General features: G+C 40.8%; 1 protein-coding gene across 1 annotated transcript in view; it reads left to right on the top strand.

Moving 5' to 3' along the window:
* Positions 1-14,464, top strand: part of LOC121009253 (core histone macro-H2A.1) — a 127,904-nt gene that overhangs the window by 21,798 nt on the left and 91,642 nt on the right. The window contains exon 3 of the mRNA XM_040442249.1: positions 648-754. Coding sequence (XP_040298183.1) covers positions 648-754 — 107 coding nt within the window. The remainder of the gene's footprint in view (positions 1-647; positions 755-14,464) is intronic.

Raw genomic sequence — 14,464 nt, forward strand, 5'->3', positions numbered from 1 at the left:
TATCTGCAAGGTTCCTTCTCGGGAGAAGTAACAAACTATTGAAAAAGCGAGTGGTTTGTTGCCTATATGTTTCTTTACTCCCAGCTTCAGCACATACTTGGATATGTTTATCTGTCCAATCCCTTTAAGGGGTTATATGGCCTAGGAAACAACAACCCATAAAAAAAGGGGAAAAAAAGCCACAAAACCACTACCTGTCGGTGGTCTTGTTGTGCCTGTGCCACTGTCCTGTTCCCAGCCTTGCCGCTTCCTTTCCTTGCAGGTTTTGTGACCTCTGTGGCCAATCACTGGTTTCAGCAGTCACGTGTTGAATGGCACATGCCCTGCAAGCACATGTGACCTCTGAGGCCAACTCCTAGGCTGGACATCCTCAAAACAAATAACCCATTTATTATTAGACCCCCTAACTCCCAAGACCCCTGGCTAAAAGCTGATTTTGCTAGGTGAAGCTGCAGCCAGCCAGACATTTAGTATTACTGTACATGGTAGTCATCCTCCGTATCAGCAATCCGCTCTGGCTTATAGAGTGTAGTGATGAGAGTCGGACTCTTCTTCTCCTCTTTTTTGCTGTTGATGTTTCCTAATAAGACATATGGATAGGAGTTTTCCTGATGGATTAGTACTCTAATATATTCTTTTTGTTTCAGCTGAAATACTGGAATTGGCTGGAAATGCTGCTAGAGATAATAAAAAGGGAAGAGTCACCCCTAGGCACATTCTGCTTGCAATAGCCAATGATGAAGAACTGAATCAAGTGAGTAACTGTCAACGTAATCAGAGTACTTGTGGCATAACCCCTTCACACATTTGGATGTACATATATATTGTCTGTCAGTGATACTACCTATAGGGATCCTCTGACCTCAACATGCAAGAAATTCATGGCCCATCATAAGTTGAATACAGTCTCAGGACACTATTTTAAGGCCAGTTAGCAATGTGCAATTGGCAAAGTGACAACTTCCAATCACGGCTTACTTTTGGGTTCACTTTCACACACCCACTCTAGGGAGGTACATCCGCGATTGGTTGAGGGGCAACAGGCAATCAGCGCTTAATTTAGCGTTCTCCTGCATCCAGTTAGCATTGCTTATTCATGTGTAAATGCTGATTGACTGTACAGTAGTGGCACAGTAAAGTCAAAGGGTTGCAGTAGTGGCAATTGTGAAATCTGAAGGCAGCAGTAGTTGCAAATGTGAAATCTGAGGGTAGCAGTAGAGGCAAGTGCAAAACACCAAGGAATACAGCTTTGGCAAATGTGAAATGGTGAGGGTAGCAGTAGTGGCAAGTGTGAAACACCAAGGAATTCAGCATTGGCAAATGTGAAACGGTGAGGGATGCAATAATAGCAAGTGTGAAACCCCAAGGAATCGAGTAATGGCAAGTGTGAAACATTGACGGATGCAATAGTGGCAAGTGTGAAACACTGATGGATATAGTAATGGTAATTGTAACAAACCGAAGGATGCAGGAGTAGTAAGTGTGAAACACAAAGATACGGCAGTGGCAAATGTGACACACCAAGTAATACAGATAAAACAAACACGAGTGGAGCGCTTGTGGTATGAGTACCCTCTGGTTGACGCCAGGCCTGTGTATGTGGACAATGCCTACGAAGGTTGGTTGCGCAAAACGTAATGGCATGTAGAAATTTCTAAAGGCTGCTGCTCCCTCCTGCAGTCCCATTGTGGGGACCCGTTGATCAACAAGGAGAAGTAAAAGGCAGGTCCCAGGGTACTACTGGATTATGTTAAAAAGAACACCAAGGAATACAGTGATCACAGTTGTGAAACACTGCAGGATGCAGTAATGACAAGTGTGAAACACTGCGGGATGCAGTAATGACAAGTCTGAAACACTGCGGGATGCAGTAATGACAAGTGTGAAACACTGCGGGATGCAGTAATGACAAGTGTGAAACACTGCGGGATGCAGTCATGACAAGTGTGAAACACTGCGGGATGCAGTCATGACAAGTGTGAAACACTGCGGGATGCAGTCATGACAAGTGTGAAACACTGCGGGATGCAGTCATGACAAGTGTGAAACACTGCTGGATGCAGTCATGACAAGTGTGAAACACTGCGGGATGCAGTAATGACAAGTGTGAAACACTGCGGGATCCAGTCATGACAAGTGTGAAACACTAAGGGTTGTAGTAATGACAAGTGTGAAACACTAAGGCTGCGTTCACACGGGCGAGATTTCCGCGCGGGTGCAATGCGGTAGGTGAACGCATTGCACCCGCACTGAATCTGGACCCATTCATTTCAATGGGGCTGTTCAGATGAGCGATGATTTTCACGCATCACTTATGCGTTGCGTGAAATCGCAGCATGCTCTATATCTGCGTTTTTCACGCAACGCAGGCCCCATAGAAGTGAATGGGGTTGCGTGAAAATCGCATGCATCCGCAAGCAAGTGCGGATGCGGTGCGATTTTCACGCACGGTTGCTAGGTGACAGTCTATTCACTGTATTATTTTCCCTTATAACATGGTTATAACCATGTTATAAGGGAAAATAATAACATCTACACAACACCGAACCCAAACCTGAACTTCAGTGAAGAAGTTCGGGTCTGGGTACCACAGTCGTTTTTTTATCACGCGCGTGCAAAACACATTGCACCCGCGCGATAAAAACTGAACATCCGAACGCAATCGCAGTCAAAACTGACTGCAATTGCATTCCTACTCGCGCGGGTTTGCCGCAACACACCGGGACGCATCCGGAACTAATCTGGACACGCTCGTGTGAACGCAGCCTAAGGGTTGTAGTAATGACAAGTGTGAAACACTAAGGGTTGTAGTAATGACAAGTGTGAAACACTAAGGCCCCTTGCAAACGAGCGTGTCCGGATTAGGTCCGGATGCGTCCCGGTGCATTGCGGCAAACCCGCACGAGGGTAGGAACGCAATTGCAGTCAGTTTTGCAATGTGTTTTTGTGTGGTACCCAGACCCGAACTTCTTCACAGAAGTTCAGGTTTGGCTTAGTTGTAGTGTAGATTGTATTATTTCCCCTTATAACATGGTTATAAGGGAAAATAATAGCATTCTGAATACAGAATGCATAGTACAATTGGGCTGGAGAGGTTAAAAAAAAATAAAAAAAAAATTTAACTCACCTTAATCCACTTGTTTGCTGCGCGAACAAGTGGATTAAGGTGAGTTAAATATTTTTTTATTATTTTTTTAACTCTCCAGCCCTATTTTACTATGCATTCTGTATTCAGAATGCTATTATTTTCCCTTATAACCATGTTATAAAGGAAAATAATAATGATCGTGAAAATCACCGCTCGTGTGCACAGCCCCATAGAAATTAATGGGTCCGGATTCAGTTCGGGTGCAATGCATTCACCTCACGCATTGCACCCGCGGCGGAAATCTCACCTGTGTGAAAGGGGCCTAAGGGTTATAGTAATGGCCAGTCTAAAACACTGAGGGATGCAGTAATGACAAGTGTGAAACATCAAGGAATGCACTGAGAAAGCCCTGTGCATTAGGATCAGAATCTATATTATTTTTGTGCTTATTTATCTTCAGTTCTCCTTTTTTTCTTATTTTGGGTTTACATTTTGAGGGTTTTCAAACTGATTACCTGTTCTCCATAATTAAATATAGTTCTAATATACGATTGTCGACACAGAACCAATTAATATTGTAGTTTTGGGACTACTGGATTTGAAAGTGTTAAATATTTCATTAGATCACATCTTCAAGTCCGCTAAATAAAGTTGAATAAAGAGTAATACAAAAAGAAACACATTGTTAGTATTAAGAAAAAAATCTTTTTTTCATTTTATTAAAAAAAAATATTCTTGACGCCAGTACACACCTCTTACGGCGGTCATTACAGTGGCAGTTTTTACAGCACTGTGTTTTTGCAGTTCTGTGCAATAAACCATGTACAGGTGTCCTGTGCTGCCCCAGATTGTGTGCGATATGTTTTACTAAAGGCCCCTTTACACTGCCCGAACATCGGGCAGATCATCGCTAACAAGCGTTTGTAGGAACGCTTGTTTTTTGTTAATCAGATTTTTCAATCTACAGAAATAAAAAAAGACCCCATCAGAGGATAAAGAAGTAGGTACATACAATCCCATTGGACATTCAGAGTTTTATCGAGACATTTTCATAATTCAAGGCCAACTTTCGATAATACAATTAAATGATACAGAAACCTACCCTTGCAACTGTATTACATATTAGTATAGAATAAACCACCCCCCCCCCCCATCCAGCGATGAGACGGGCGCCACACCACTAACATAGGTATAGCGTATCAGAGCACTGAGGAAGATATTGCCGACACTCTAAGTATGAGCTCAACCTCCATCCCTTCCAAGATAAACTCTTCAGTAAGCACCTCCACTCCAAGTCACCTACCATAATTCCCCTTCCCAGTTCCGGTCACGCGTATGCATGTTCCAAAACTCCATGTATCACCACTCCTCCCAACACGGCCAAGAGAACCATAAACCAAGCTATGTCGCAGCAGTCCTATACGCTACCCATTTGTTCCATATTTTGGTAAACTTGGCCATGCATTGCCTTTTAATATATACACCTTTTTCCAGGCGGAGGATCTCAGCCATTCTGTTCAAAAATTCAGCCCCAGATGGGGGCTGGGGTCTAAGCCAGTATTTAGCAATTAATTCCCTGGCCTGGAAGAGCAGACACTGCACTCCCAAGCATGAATTTTGGTTTTTAATTTCCAATATTCCCAACACACACGTCCTCGAACTAGGCGGGATCACAATGTGATATGCTTCTTTGATACAGGTTAACACACCTGTCAAAAAATTCTTTAGCTCTGTACATTCCCAGAACATTTGCATCAGGGATGCAGGACTGTGCCCACATCTAGGGCAGGAAGCATCGTTCCTAACCCTGATCTTAAACAGAAAGGATGGAGTCCAATATACTCGGTGAATAGGAAATAATTGGGAGATACGCTGGCCCTCGCACAGTGTTAACTGAGGGGTCAGTGCCAGTACTGCTTTCCATTAATCCTCTGAAATAGAACCAACCTCTCCCTCCCATTTTTGTTTGACCACCAAGGGATCATGCTGCACAGATTTCACAAATAAATTCCTATATATGGATGATATTAGTCCACTCGAGGAGTCTCTTGTGAGAATCTGTTGTAGCAGTGGTACAAGCGACATAGACTTTGATTGAGCCTGGAATGCGTGTCGTAAATGCAAAAATTTATAAAAGGACGTATGGGAAAGGGTAAACTCATTCCTGAATTGCTCAAATGATTTAAACACACCATCTCTTTGCAGCTGATACTAAAACCTCACACCCTTCCGTTCCCATGGAGAGAACCCTTCCAGGCGGAAATATTTCAGACAACTTAGGGTTTCTCCACAGAGGAGTAACCTGAGTAAAGCCCCATATAGACAGCAAGTTACGACACTTATGCCAAACCTTATATATCAAATTAAGGGTAGGATGTCCCACCAACTTGCCAGAGAGACCACTGTGCTCCAATAGGGTTACAGGAGATTCATCTTCTATAATGTGTGCTATCAGCCGCGCAGATGTGTTGTCCCCAGGAACCTTCCCCCAACCCCTCAACTGCTGCATCTGTGAGGCAATAAAATAAAGCCAGCCGGATAAGCCTCTCTGTAAAATATCCAGCCAGATCCTGGCCCGTTTTTTGCGCCAAATCAAGCTTCTAAAAACCTTTGTATTCCAAAAAAGATCTGTTGTGGAATCCACACAGGGGAGTTATGCAAGACATAACATACGTTTCGCATAAGTATTATTTTAAGGAGATTGCTTCTACCTATTTTGGACATTGGTAGTTTACACCACTCATTGATTTTTTCAGACATGTTGTTCAGGAGTGGCTCTATATTGTTTTTCACGTAATGCCCAATGTTTGATGAAACCACGATTCCCAACGATTGACCGCAAGACAGTTCTCCGAATGAAACACAGAAATTGGCCGTAAGAAAGTGCTCGCAATCATTCCAAAAAAGAGGCTTCCTGTTCTTGCTTATTTCTCGGTATAGGAAAGAGCTGCATACTTCAAATCCGAGGCATAGGTAGATCTAGTATGTCTATATGCACAACAAACTTTTTAAGTTTCTATCTCAAGAGGAACCCAGAAATTGACCACAAGACAGTTCTCAGAGGGAAACATAGAAATTGACGGCAAGAAAGCGTTCGCAATCATTTCAAAGAAGAGGTTTTCTTTTTTATCGGTCTAGGAAGGAGCTGGTTGGGAATCAACGATCCTTCCACATCTCCAACGTATATGAGCATGTTGTCTGCATACAGGGACACACGTTCCTCCCTTGCTCCCATGGGGAATCACACAATTCTATCTGAAGATCGAAGTAACCATGCAAGTGGCTTAATTGCAATGGCGAATAGAAGAGGGGACAGTGGACATCCCTGATGTGTACCTCTTCCCAACTCAAACACTTCTGATGTACCACCATTAGCTCTGATCCTAGCTTTAGGGCCACAATATAATAGTTGGACCCAAGAAATAAAGGTGTTCCCAAATCCCATGACTCGCAGCACCTCCCATAGATATTGCCACTCAACACTATCAAAGGCTTTGGCGGCATCCAGGGACAGTATGGCCCGACTCCCTTCCGATTCCTTCCGCCTCTGAATATTAAGAAATAACTGTCTAAGGTTAATCAAGTTAGATTTATCAGGCATAAAACCATCTTGATCACTATGTATAATGGTTGAGATGACTGCTTGTAACCTATTTGCTAGGACCTTCACTAGTATCTTAACATCAGAAGTTAGTAAGGAGATCGGTCTATACAACTCTGGGAGAGTGGGGTCTTTCCCAGGCTTTGGCAATACATCTATTATTTTCTCCTTCATAGAAGCGGGCAGTTCTCTTTTTTGAAGGGAGACATTAAATACAGATAGCAACTGTGGTAATAGAGTGCTATAGTTTTTAAAGAACTTCGCCGGTAAACCATCCAACCCGGGAGCTTTTTCATTCAGGAATTATTTAAGCACCACCTCTAGTTCGGTCAATGAATGAGGTTGGCCTAAGTAGGCCGCACTGTCCATCGAAAGCCGCGGGGTTTCGATCCCAGCTAGGTAATCTGCAATATTTTGATAGCTCACTGCTAACTTAGATTGATACAGAGTTTTATAGTACGAATGGAATACCGCCAGAATATCCGAATCTGCTGTGACCAAAGACCCATCGGTTCCTTGGATAAACAGAATTTTTGAGGGCCTATCCTGCGCCCGCACAACCTTGGCCAGCAGTCTGCCAGAACTCTCCCCAGTGTCAAAGTATTTTTGCTTAAGAAAAAAATGTATATTATCAGCGATTTGAATTAGATGTTCCTTTAATTCTGTCTGCGCTGTCACCAACGACGTCTCACTCTTACGTGAGGGATGTTCAACAATTCTCTTTTCCGTTTTCATGACTAGGTCCTGGAGCTGTTTTAGAGTTACCCTGGACCTTGTTTTTTGGCAACTAATCCGCTGATGTATAATCCACGGATAAATGCCTTACATGCATCCCACACTACTCCCATAGGGGCCGATTCCGTATTATTGAAAAATTCCCGGATCTTCTCTGTGATACCTCCCCATCCACCAGCTGCAGCCAAAAAGGATTAAGCCTCCTTGTGCCCACTCCAAAAGGTCTCCTTACACCCAACTGGAGCACTATATGCATAAGGGAATGATCAGAGTATTAGTATTAAAATCACTTACTAAAAAAATGGGACATGGAGGGATCTCCTCAACATAGGCCATTATTTCCATCAACACTTCGCCACTGTAAGGGAAAGGAATATATACCGCAACTAAGACAAAGGAGGAGTGGTAAAAGGTACAGTGCAGGCACACATACCTACCCATAGGATCTATACAAGATGAGTGACATATAAATGGTAGAGATCTGTGCACAAGAACACTCACCCCACTGGAATGCGTAGAGAGTGTGGAGTGATAAGAATGACCCACCCATGGTTTGTGTAACAAGTTAGTAGTGGTGGGAACCATATGTGTCTCTGACAGGCAAATCACAGCAGGCTGATAATGCTGCAGCGTAAAGAATACCGCAGAGCGTTTTGCTACCTCTCCCAATCCCCTGACATTCCATCCTACTATTTTAAGTTTGTCAGCCATAGTCTGCATGGTAGTAAGTCATGCCAGGAGACATGTCTCGAGAATTCTGGTGCTCTGACGCTCCCCCGAAACCAAATTATTAATGTACCTGTCTCATCATTGGTCTCACCCATTCCCCAACCCCACATAAACATCATGAACATAAATTCACTTTTCAAAAAAGCACTCCATAAAAGATGTAGCCTAAAAAAAACACCATAAAAACTTCCTGTAGCCGGGCGCCGGCATAGAAAATAAACTATCAAAAACATATTTTAAATAAACAGTAAGCAGAGTTGCTTCTCTAACCTGCCTGCTATACAGTAGAGTCTTCAGTGTGCAATAAGTGAGCAAATCGTGCACTATATACAGTGCTGCCTCAAATTATTCATACCCCTGGCAAATTTTGACTTAAAGTTACTTTTATTCAACCAGCAAGAAATTTTTTGACGGGAAATGACATAGGTGTCTCCCAAAAGATAATGAAACGATGTACAAGAGGCATTATTGTGGAAAAAAAAAAACATTTCTCAGCTTTTATTTATATTTGAGCAAAAAGTGTCCAGTCCAAAATTATTCATACCCTTCTCAATAATCAATAGAAAAGCCTTTATTGACTATTACAGCAATCAAACGCTTCCTATAATTGCAGACCAGCTTTTTGCATGTCTCCACATGTATTCTTGCCCATTCATCTTCAGCAATGAGCTCAAAATCTTTCAGGTTGGAGGGTCTTCTTGCCATCATCCTGATCTTTAGCTCCCTCCCACAGAATTCTCAATTGGATTCAAGTCTGGACTCTGGCTGGGCCACTCCAAACGTTAATGTTGTTGTCTGCTAACCATTTCTTCACCACTTTTGCTGTGTTTTTTTGGGTCATTGTCATGCTGAAATGTCCACTGGTGCCCAAGGCCAAGTTTCTCTGCAGACTGCCTGATGTTGTCTTTGAGAATCCTCATGTATTGCTCTTTTTTCATGGTGCCATTTACTGTGATTAGGTTCCCTGGTCCATTGGCTGAAAAACACCACCAAAGCATTAGGTTCCTACCACCATGTTTGACAGTGTGGATGGTGTTCTTTGGGTTGAAGGCTTCTCCTTTTTTACGCCAAATGAAGGAAACATCATTGTGACCAAACAATTACATTTTTGTTTCATCTGACCATAACACAGAATATCCCACTCAAGAGGCGCCAATGGTGATAGGACTATTAGTAGATTATTAACGTATAGATCTCTGAAAAGGAAAACAACAATAGGGGAGGCTGCTAAAAAACGCTTCGATAGTCAGGAGAAAAAGTGGAAGTCGCGTGTATTCCGCGACTTCCGGTCAAGTGGAACGCATGTCGGCTGCAGATGGAACACACGCCGGCTGCGTCATCGGCTGTCGATGGCGTCACTTCCGCTCGGGTGCGCTTCAGCAGTGGAACGCACTCGGGAGGAGAGCAGCCCAGGGGAGGAGCCTGTGCGTATCAACAGTGAAGCACATCCTTCACTGTGCGCAGAAGCTGATCGCATTGGTCGCAGATGTTGGTAAATGACGGCAATTACATCACAATTGGAAAGTCTCACATATATGACTTTCTAAAGACATATGTGGATATGTATAGGTCTATGAATTGCTGTTTATAAAACTATAAGTCGGTATAATTATTTATTACCCTATATATAAAATATATAAAAATGTATAAAAAAAAATATATAAAATATCTGAAAAATATCAGTGGAAATCACCACATATAAAGGTAAGAACTACTTGTATATATGGGATCTGGGCAGCATATGTATTTCAATATTGTATATAAGTATATACATATGGACCCCCTTGCAGATCCATACATATATAAATATGCTGCTGAATATGTGGGATACACATGGGTGACTTCATACAACAATACATTCGCATATGGGGGGCAATAAATTACTGAAGAGAGACCCACATACATAAATGAGTGGGTACATTCATAGATATCCCCTCAAGACCCATAGAAAGGGGTATTTTCTAGTTCATATCAATTATCCTAAAATTATGTAAAAATTATTTCATGACAATTATATCTAGACAGCGGTGTTATCTAAAAAAGGGGATTATCTAAAAAAGGGGATGATATGTGGACACATAGGAGCACAGAAACGAGTGTAAAAAATGACAAATACCAAAAATAACAATATAAAATAGATGTAAAAATTAAAACTTAATAATCATTAAAAGATGATAAATACTAGTAAAATATATGTAATATAAAACAAAAAACTGTATATTTCAATTTCAATTTATCAATTTTTTTCCAGCCAAAGTATTGGTTTGCGGATTTGCCTAATTAAGGAGATCAATAATTTGTATATTCCAAGGCCTCATTGAGTCAGAAAGGTGTAAGTGTATTTAGTTTATAGATCCAGAACCTTTCTTTTCTTGATAATGTCTGGTTGGATTGTGGGACCCATTCCAGCGGGGTGACTTTTAGGCCTTTTGGATCCCCCTCATGGTATAGCGAAAAATGTTTAGATACACTGTGTGTGGCTATCTTCCGTTTTATATTGGAACGATGCTCGTTCATACGCTCCCTCAAAGTTTGTATAGTGCGTCCTATATATAATAACTTACAAGGACATTCTAATAGGTAAACTACATATGAGGTATTGCAATTTATTGCATGTTTTAGGGAGATTGATTCTTTTGGTGGTGGTAGAGTCAGTATCTTTCCACAATTTATCATTTCGCAGCCTTTACATTTTTTGGAGCCGCACTTAGATGACCCTACAACACTCGTCGGATTCCTCTGATCGTGTTGTTCACCTTTTTAGAGAAATTTTGGACATGAAGGTGCTAGCATGTTTTTTAGCCTTTTAGCTCTACGGAAAGTGAGGTTCGGAGCTTGCGGGATGTTTTTCTCCATAATCGAATCCTTTAGTAGGATTTTCCAGTGTTTATTTATTATTCTTCTAATATCTGCATGTCTTTTATTGTAACTAGTAATTAAATTTATATTAGTATATTTTTGTTGAGTTTCCTTTTTCGGGGCACTTTTGAGACTCTCTTTTTGGCTCTCTTTTAGAATCCTATTTTCAGATTCTGATATTAATTTGTTAGGATAACCTTTTTCTTTAAATCTCTTTTTCAAGACGTCTAACTGTTCTCTCATAGTATCATTATCACTACAATTTCTTCGAATCCTTTTCATCTGCCCATACGGTATGTTGGTTTTCCATCTCTGATGATGGCAGCTTCTAAAATCAAGATAGCTATTAGTATCTATCTTTTTTTTAAATGAGCTTTTTGTGGTTATTACGTTATTGACAGTTTTTATATGCAGATCTAAAAAATATGGCTTCCGTATTGTGATGATCTAGAGTAAATTTTAAGTTCCACTTATTTGTGTTCATCTCGTCTACATAGGTGATCAATTCGTTCTCGCCCCCATCCCATATTAAGATAATATCATCAATATAGCGCATGTAGAATCGGATGTTGGGATGTGTTAGAAATCCAATATCTCTCTCAAAGCCCCCCATAAACAGATTTGCGTAAGCTGGCGCAAATTTCGTCCCCATAGCCGTACCTTTTCTTCGTTGGTCTATAGTATTTTGAAATAAAAAATAGTTGTGTTTAAGAATGAAGTCTATGGATTTTAGTATGAAGGATCTTTCTGTAGTTGGCATTAGGCAATCTGAGTTCAGGACTTTTTCTATTTTTTTAATTCCAAGGACGTGTGGAATATTACTATATAATGAGCATACATCTAGTGTAGCCCAACGGAAGTGATTCTCCCATTTCACAGTTTCTAGAATAGTAAGAAAATGTGAGGTGTCTCTCAAATAAGATGTTAGATCTAAGACGTATCTTTGTACATATCTTTCTACATATTCTGAGAGATTGGTGGTTAGCGAGCCTATGTCCGAGATAATGGGTCTACCTGGAGGTTCTATTAGAGATTTGTGAATTTTTGGCAAGAAATAAAATCTTGCCGTAGAGGGGTAATTGATCTTTAGAAAGTTTTTTATCTTTCTTGTTCAGAATGCCTACATGAAAACCCTCATCTATCAATGTTCCTAATGTCTTTTTATATTCTGAAGTAGGGTCGTGTGACAGGATGTCATAATACTCTTTATCAGAGAGGATACGTAATGCTTCATTTTTATAGTAGCTGGAGTTCATGATGACAATGCCCCCTCCCTTGTCCGCATTTTTTATCACAATGTCTCTATTGTTGGTAAGGGATTTTAGGGCTCTGGTTTCGCTCTCATTTAAATTGTTGTATCCAATGTCCAACGGGGATCCGGAAAAACTCTCCCTAAAGTCAGACATGACTAGATTATAAAAGGTTTCAATGTGTGGACCTCTACTATCCAATGGGTAAAAATCTGATTTGATTTTAATATTTGACATAATTGGAGCAATGGGTAATTGGTCCAAGTTTACTTCTTGGGATCCTAGAGGATGACATCGGAATTGTGTATCTGTGTGTTGGAAATTTTTCATAGTGAAGTGTCTATGCAAATTGATTTAGATTAACGAATAGTTCGAACAGATCGGGTTGACTAGTTGGACAGAAGGATAGACCTTTCGCTAGGAGTTCTATTTCATTTTGTTTTAAAATATAATTGGATAGATTGAAGATACCAATTTTCTTCCCTTGGTCTTTTGTACAAATTAATGTTTGCGTTTTAGTTTTTTGTTTACAGGCGCGCTTCCTTCTCCCACCTCTACATCCTCGGAATCTTCGTTTATTCTTTTCTTTTTCAGGGATGAAACCGGAGTGTAGAAATGGGTTATTTTTAGTTACTGAGGTGCTATTGGGGTACTCAACTGGGGGGGCTCGTTTGGATGAATTACTGGGCTTAGGGCTAGGAAACTGGCGAGGATCTGTCTGGCTGGGGGTAATGGCGGACCCTTGTTGGGAGTGAGCGAAACCTGGTCTAAAAAAGAGTTTCCAGACAGGTTTGTTGGAAGTGCCAGGAATTTGTTTTCAGGACTTAATTGATAAATTGATAGTTCTAGGTTATCTAGATGAAACATTTTGGTTCTTTTCTATGTTTTCTTCCAAGGATTCCCCTGGCTTAATGTTAGTGTTTATCATCTTTTAATGATTATTAAGTTTTAATTTTTACATCTATTTTATATTGTTATTTTTGGTATTTGTAATTTTTTACACTCGTTTCTGTGCTCCTATGTGTCCACATATCATCCCCTTTTTTAGATAATCCCCTTTTTTTAGATAACACCGCTGTCTAGATATAATTGTCATGAAATAATTTTTACATAATTTTAGGATAATTGATATGAACTAAAAAATACCCCTTTCTATGGGTCTTGAGGGGATATCTATGAATGTACCCACTCATCTATGTATGTGGGTCTCTCTTTTTTTCACTAATTTATTGCCCCCCATATGCGAATGTATTGTTGTATGAAGTCACCCATGTGTATCCCACATATTCAGCAGCATATTTATATATGTATGGATCTGCAAGGGGGTCCATATGTATATACTTATATACACAACTGAAGTACATATGCTGCCCAGATCCCAATTACCTTATGTGATATTTTTCATATATATATATTTTTTATACATTTTTATATATTTTCTATATAGGGTAATAAATAATTATACCGACTTATAGTTTTTTAAACAGCAATTCATAGACCTATACATATCCACATATGTCTTTAGAAAGTCATATATGTGAGACTTTCCAATTGTGATGTAATTGCCGTCATTTACCAACATCTGCGACCAATGCGATCAGCTTCTGCGCACAGTGAAGGATGTGCTTCACTGTTGATACGCACAGGCTCCTCCCCTGGGCTGCTCTCCTCCCGAGTGCGTTCCACTGCTGAAGCGCACCCGAGCGGAAGTGACGCCATCGACAGCCGATGACGCAGCCGGCGTGTGTTCCATCTGCAGCCGACATGCGTTCCACCTGACCGGAAGTCGCGGAATACACGCGACTTCCTGTTTTTCAAGATTAAAAAGCACGGGAATGAGGATGTATTGGATACATGGGAGCATATAAACATGTGAGTAATGTATGTGTAATGTTTAATAGTCTGCTCCTGAGGAAGGGGTCTTTTATGTACACCCCGAAATGCGTTGAGCCCTGTATATTGATTAAAGAGTATGAAGAGAAGCCCTGGACTGTGTGTGCTGACTTCAACCTGTAAGACACTATAAGCGATCCTGGCCGGGGGGGTACTGTCTCAGACGTCTTGAGCTTAACCTGTTTGACAGCCCCCCAGTGAAGTGAGTAGCAACTTCCAAAGTGTGTGTTCTGTAATATAATTTCTCCATATATGATTATGCGTGCTGACTTCAACCTCTAAGATACTATAACCGATCTTGGCCTTTTT

Source organism: Bufo bufo, chromosome 1, assembly GCF_905171765.1.
Source record: "Bufo bufo chromosome 1, aBufBuf1.1, whole genome shotgun sequence".
Taxonomy (NCBI): Eukaryota; Metazoa; Chordata; class Amphibia; order Anura; family Bufonidae; genus Bufo; species Bufo bufo.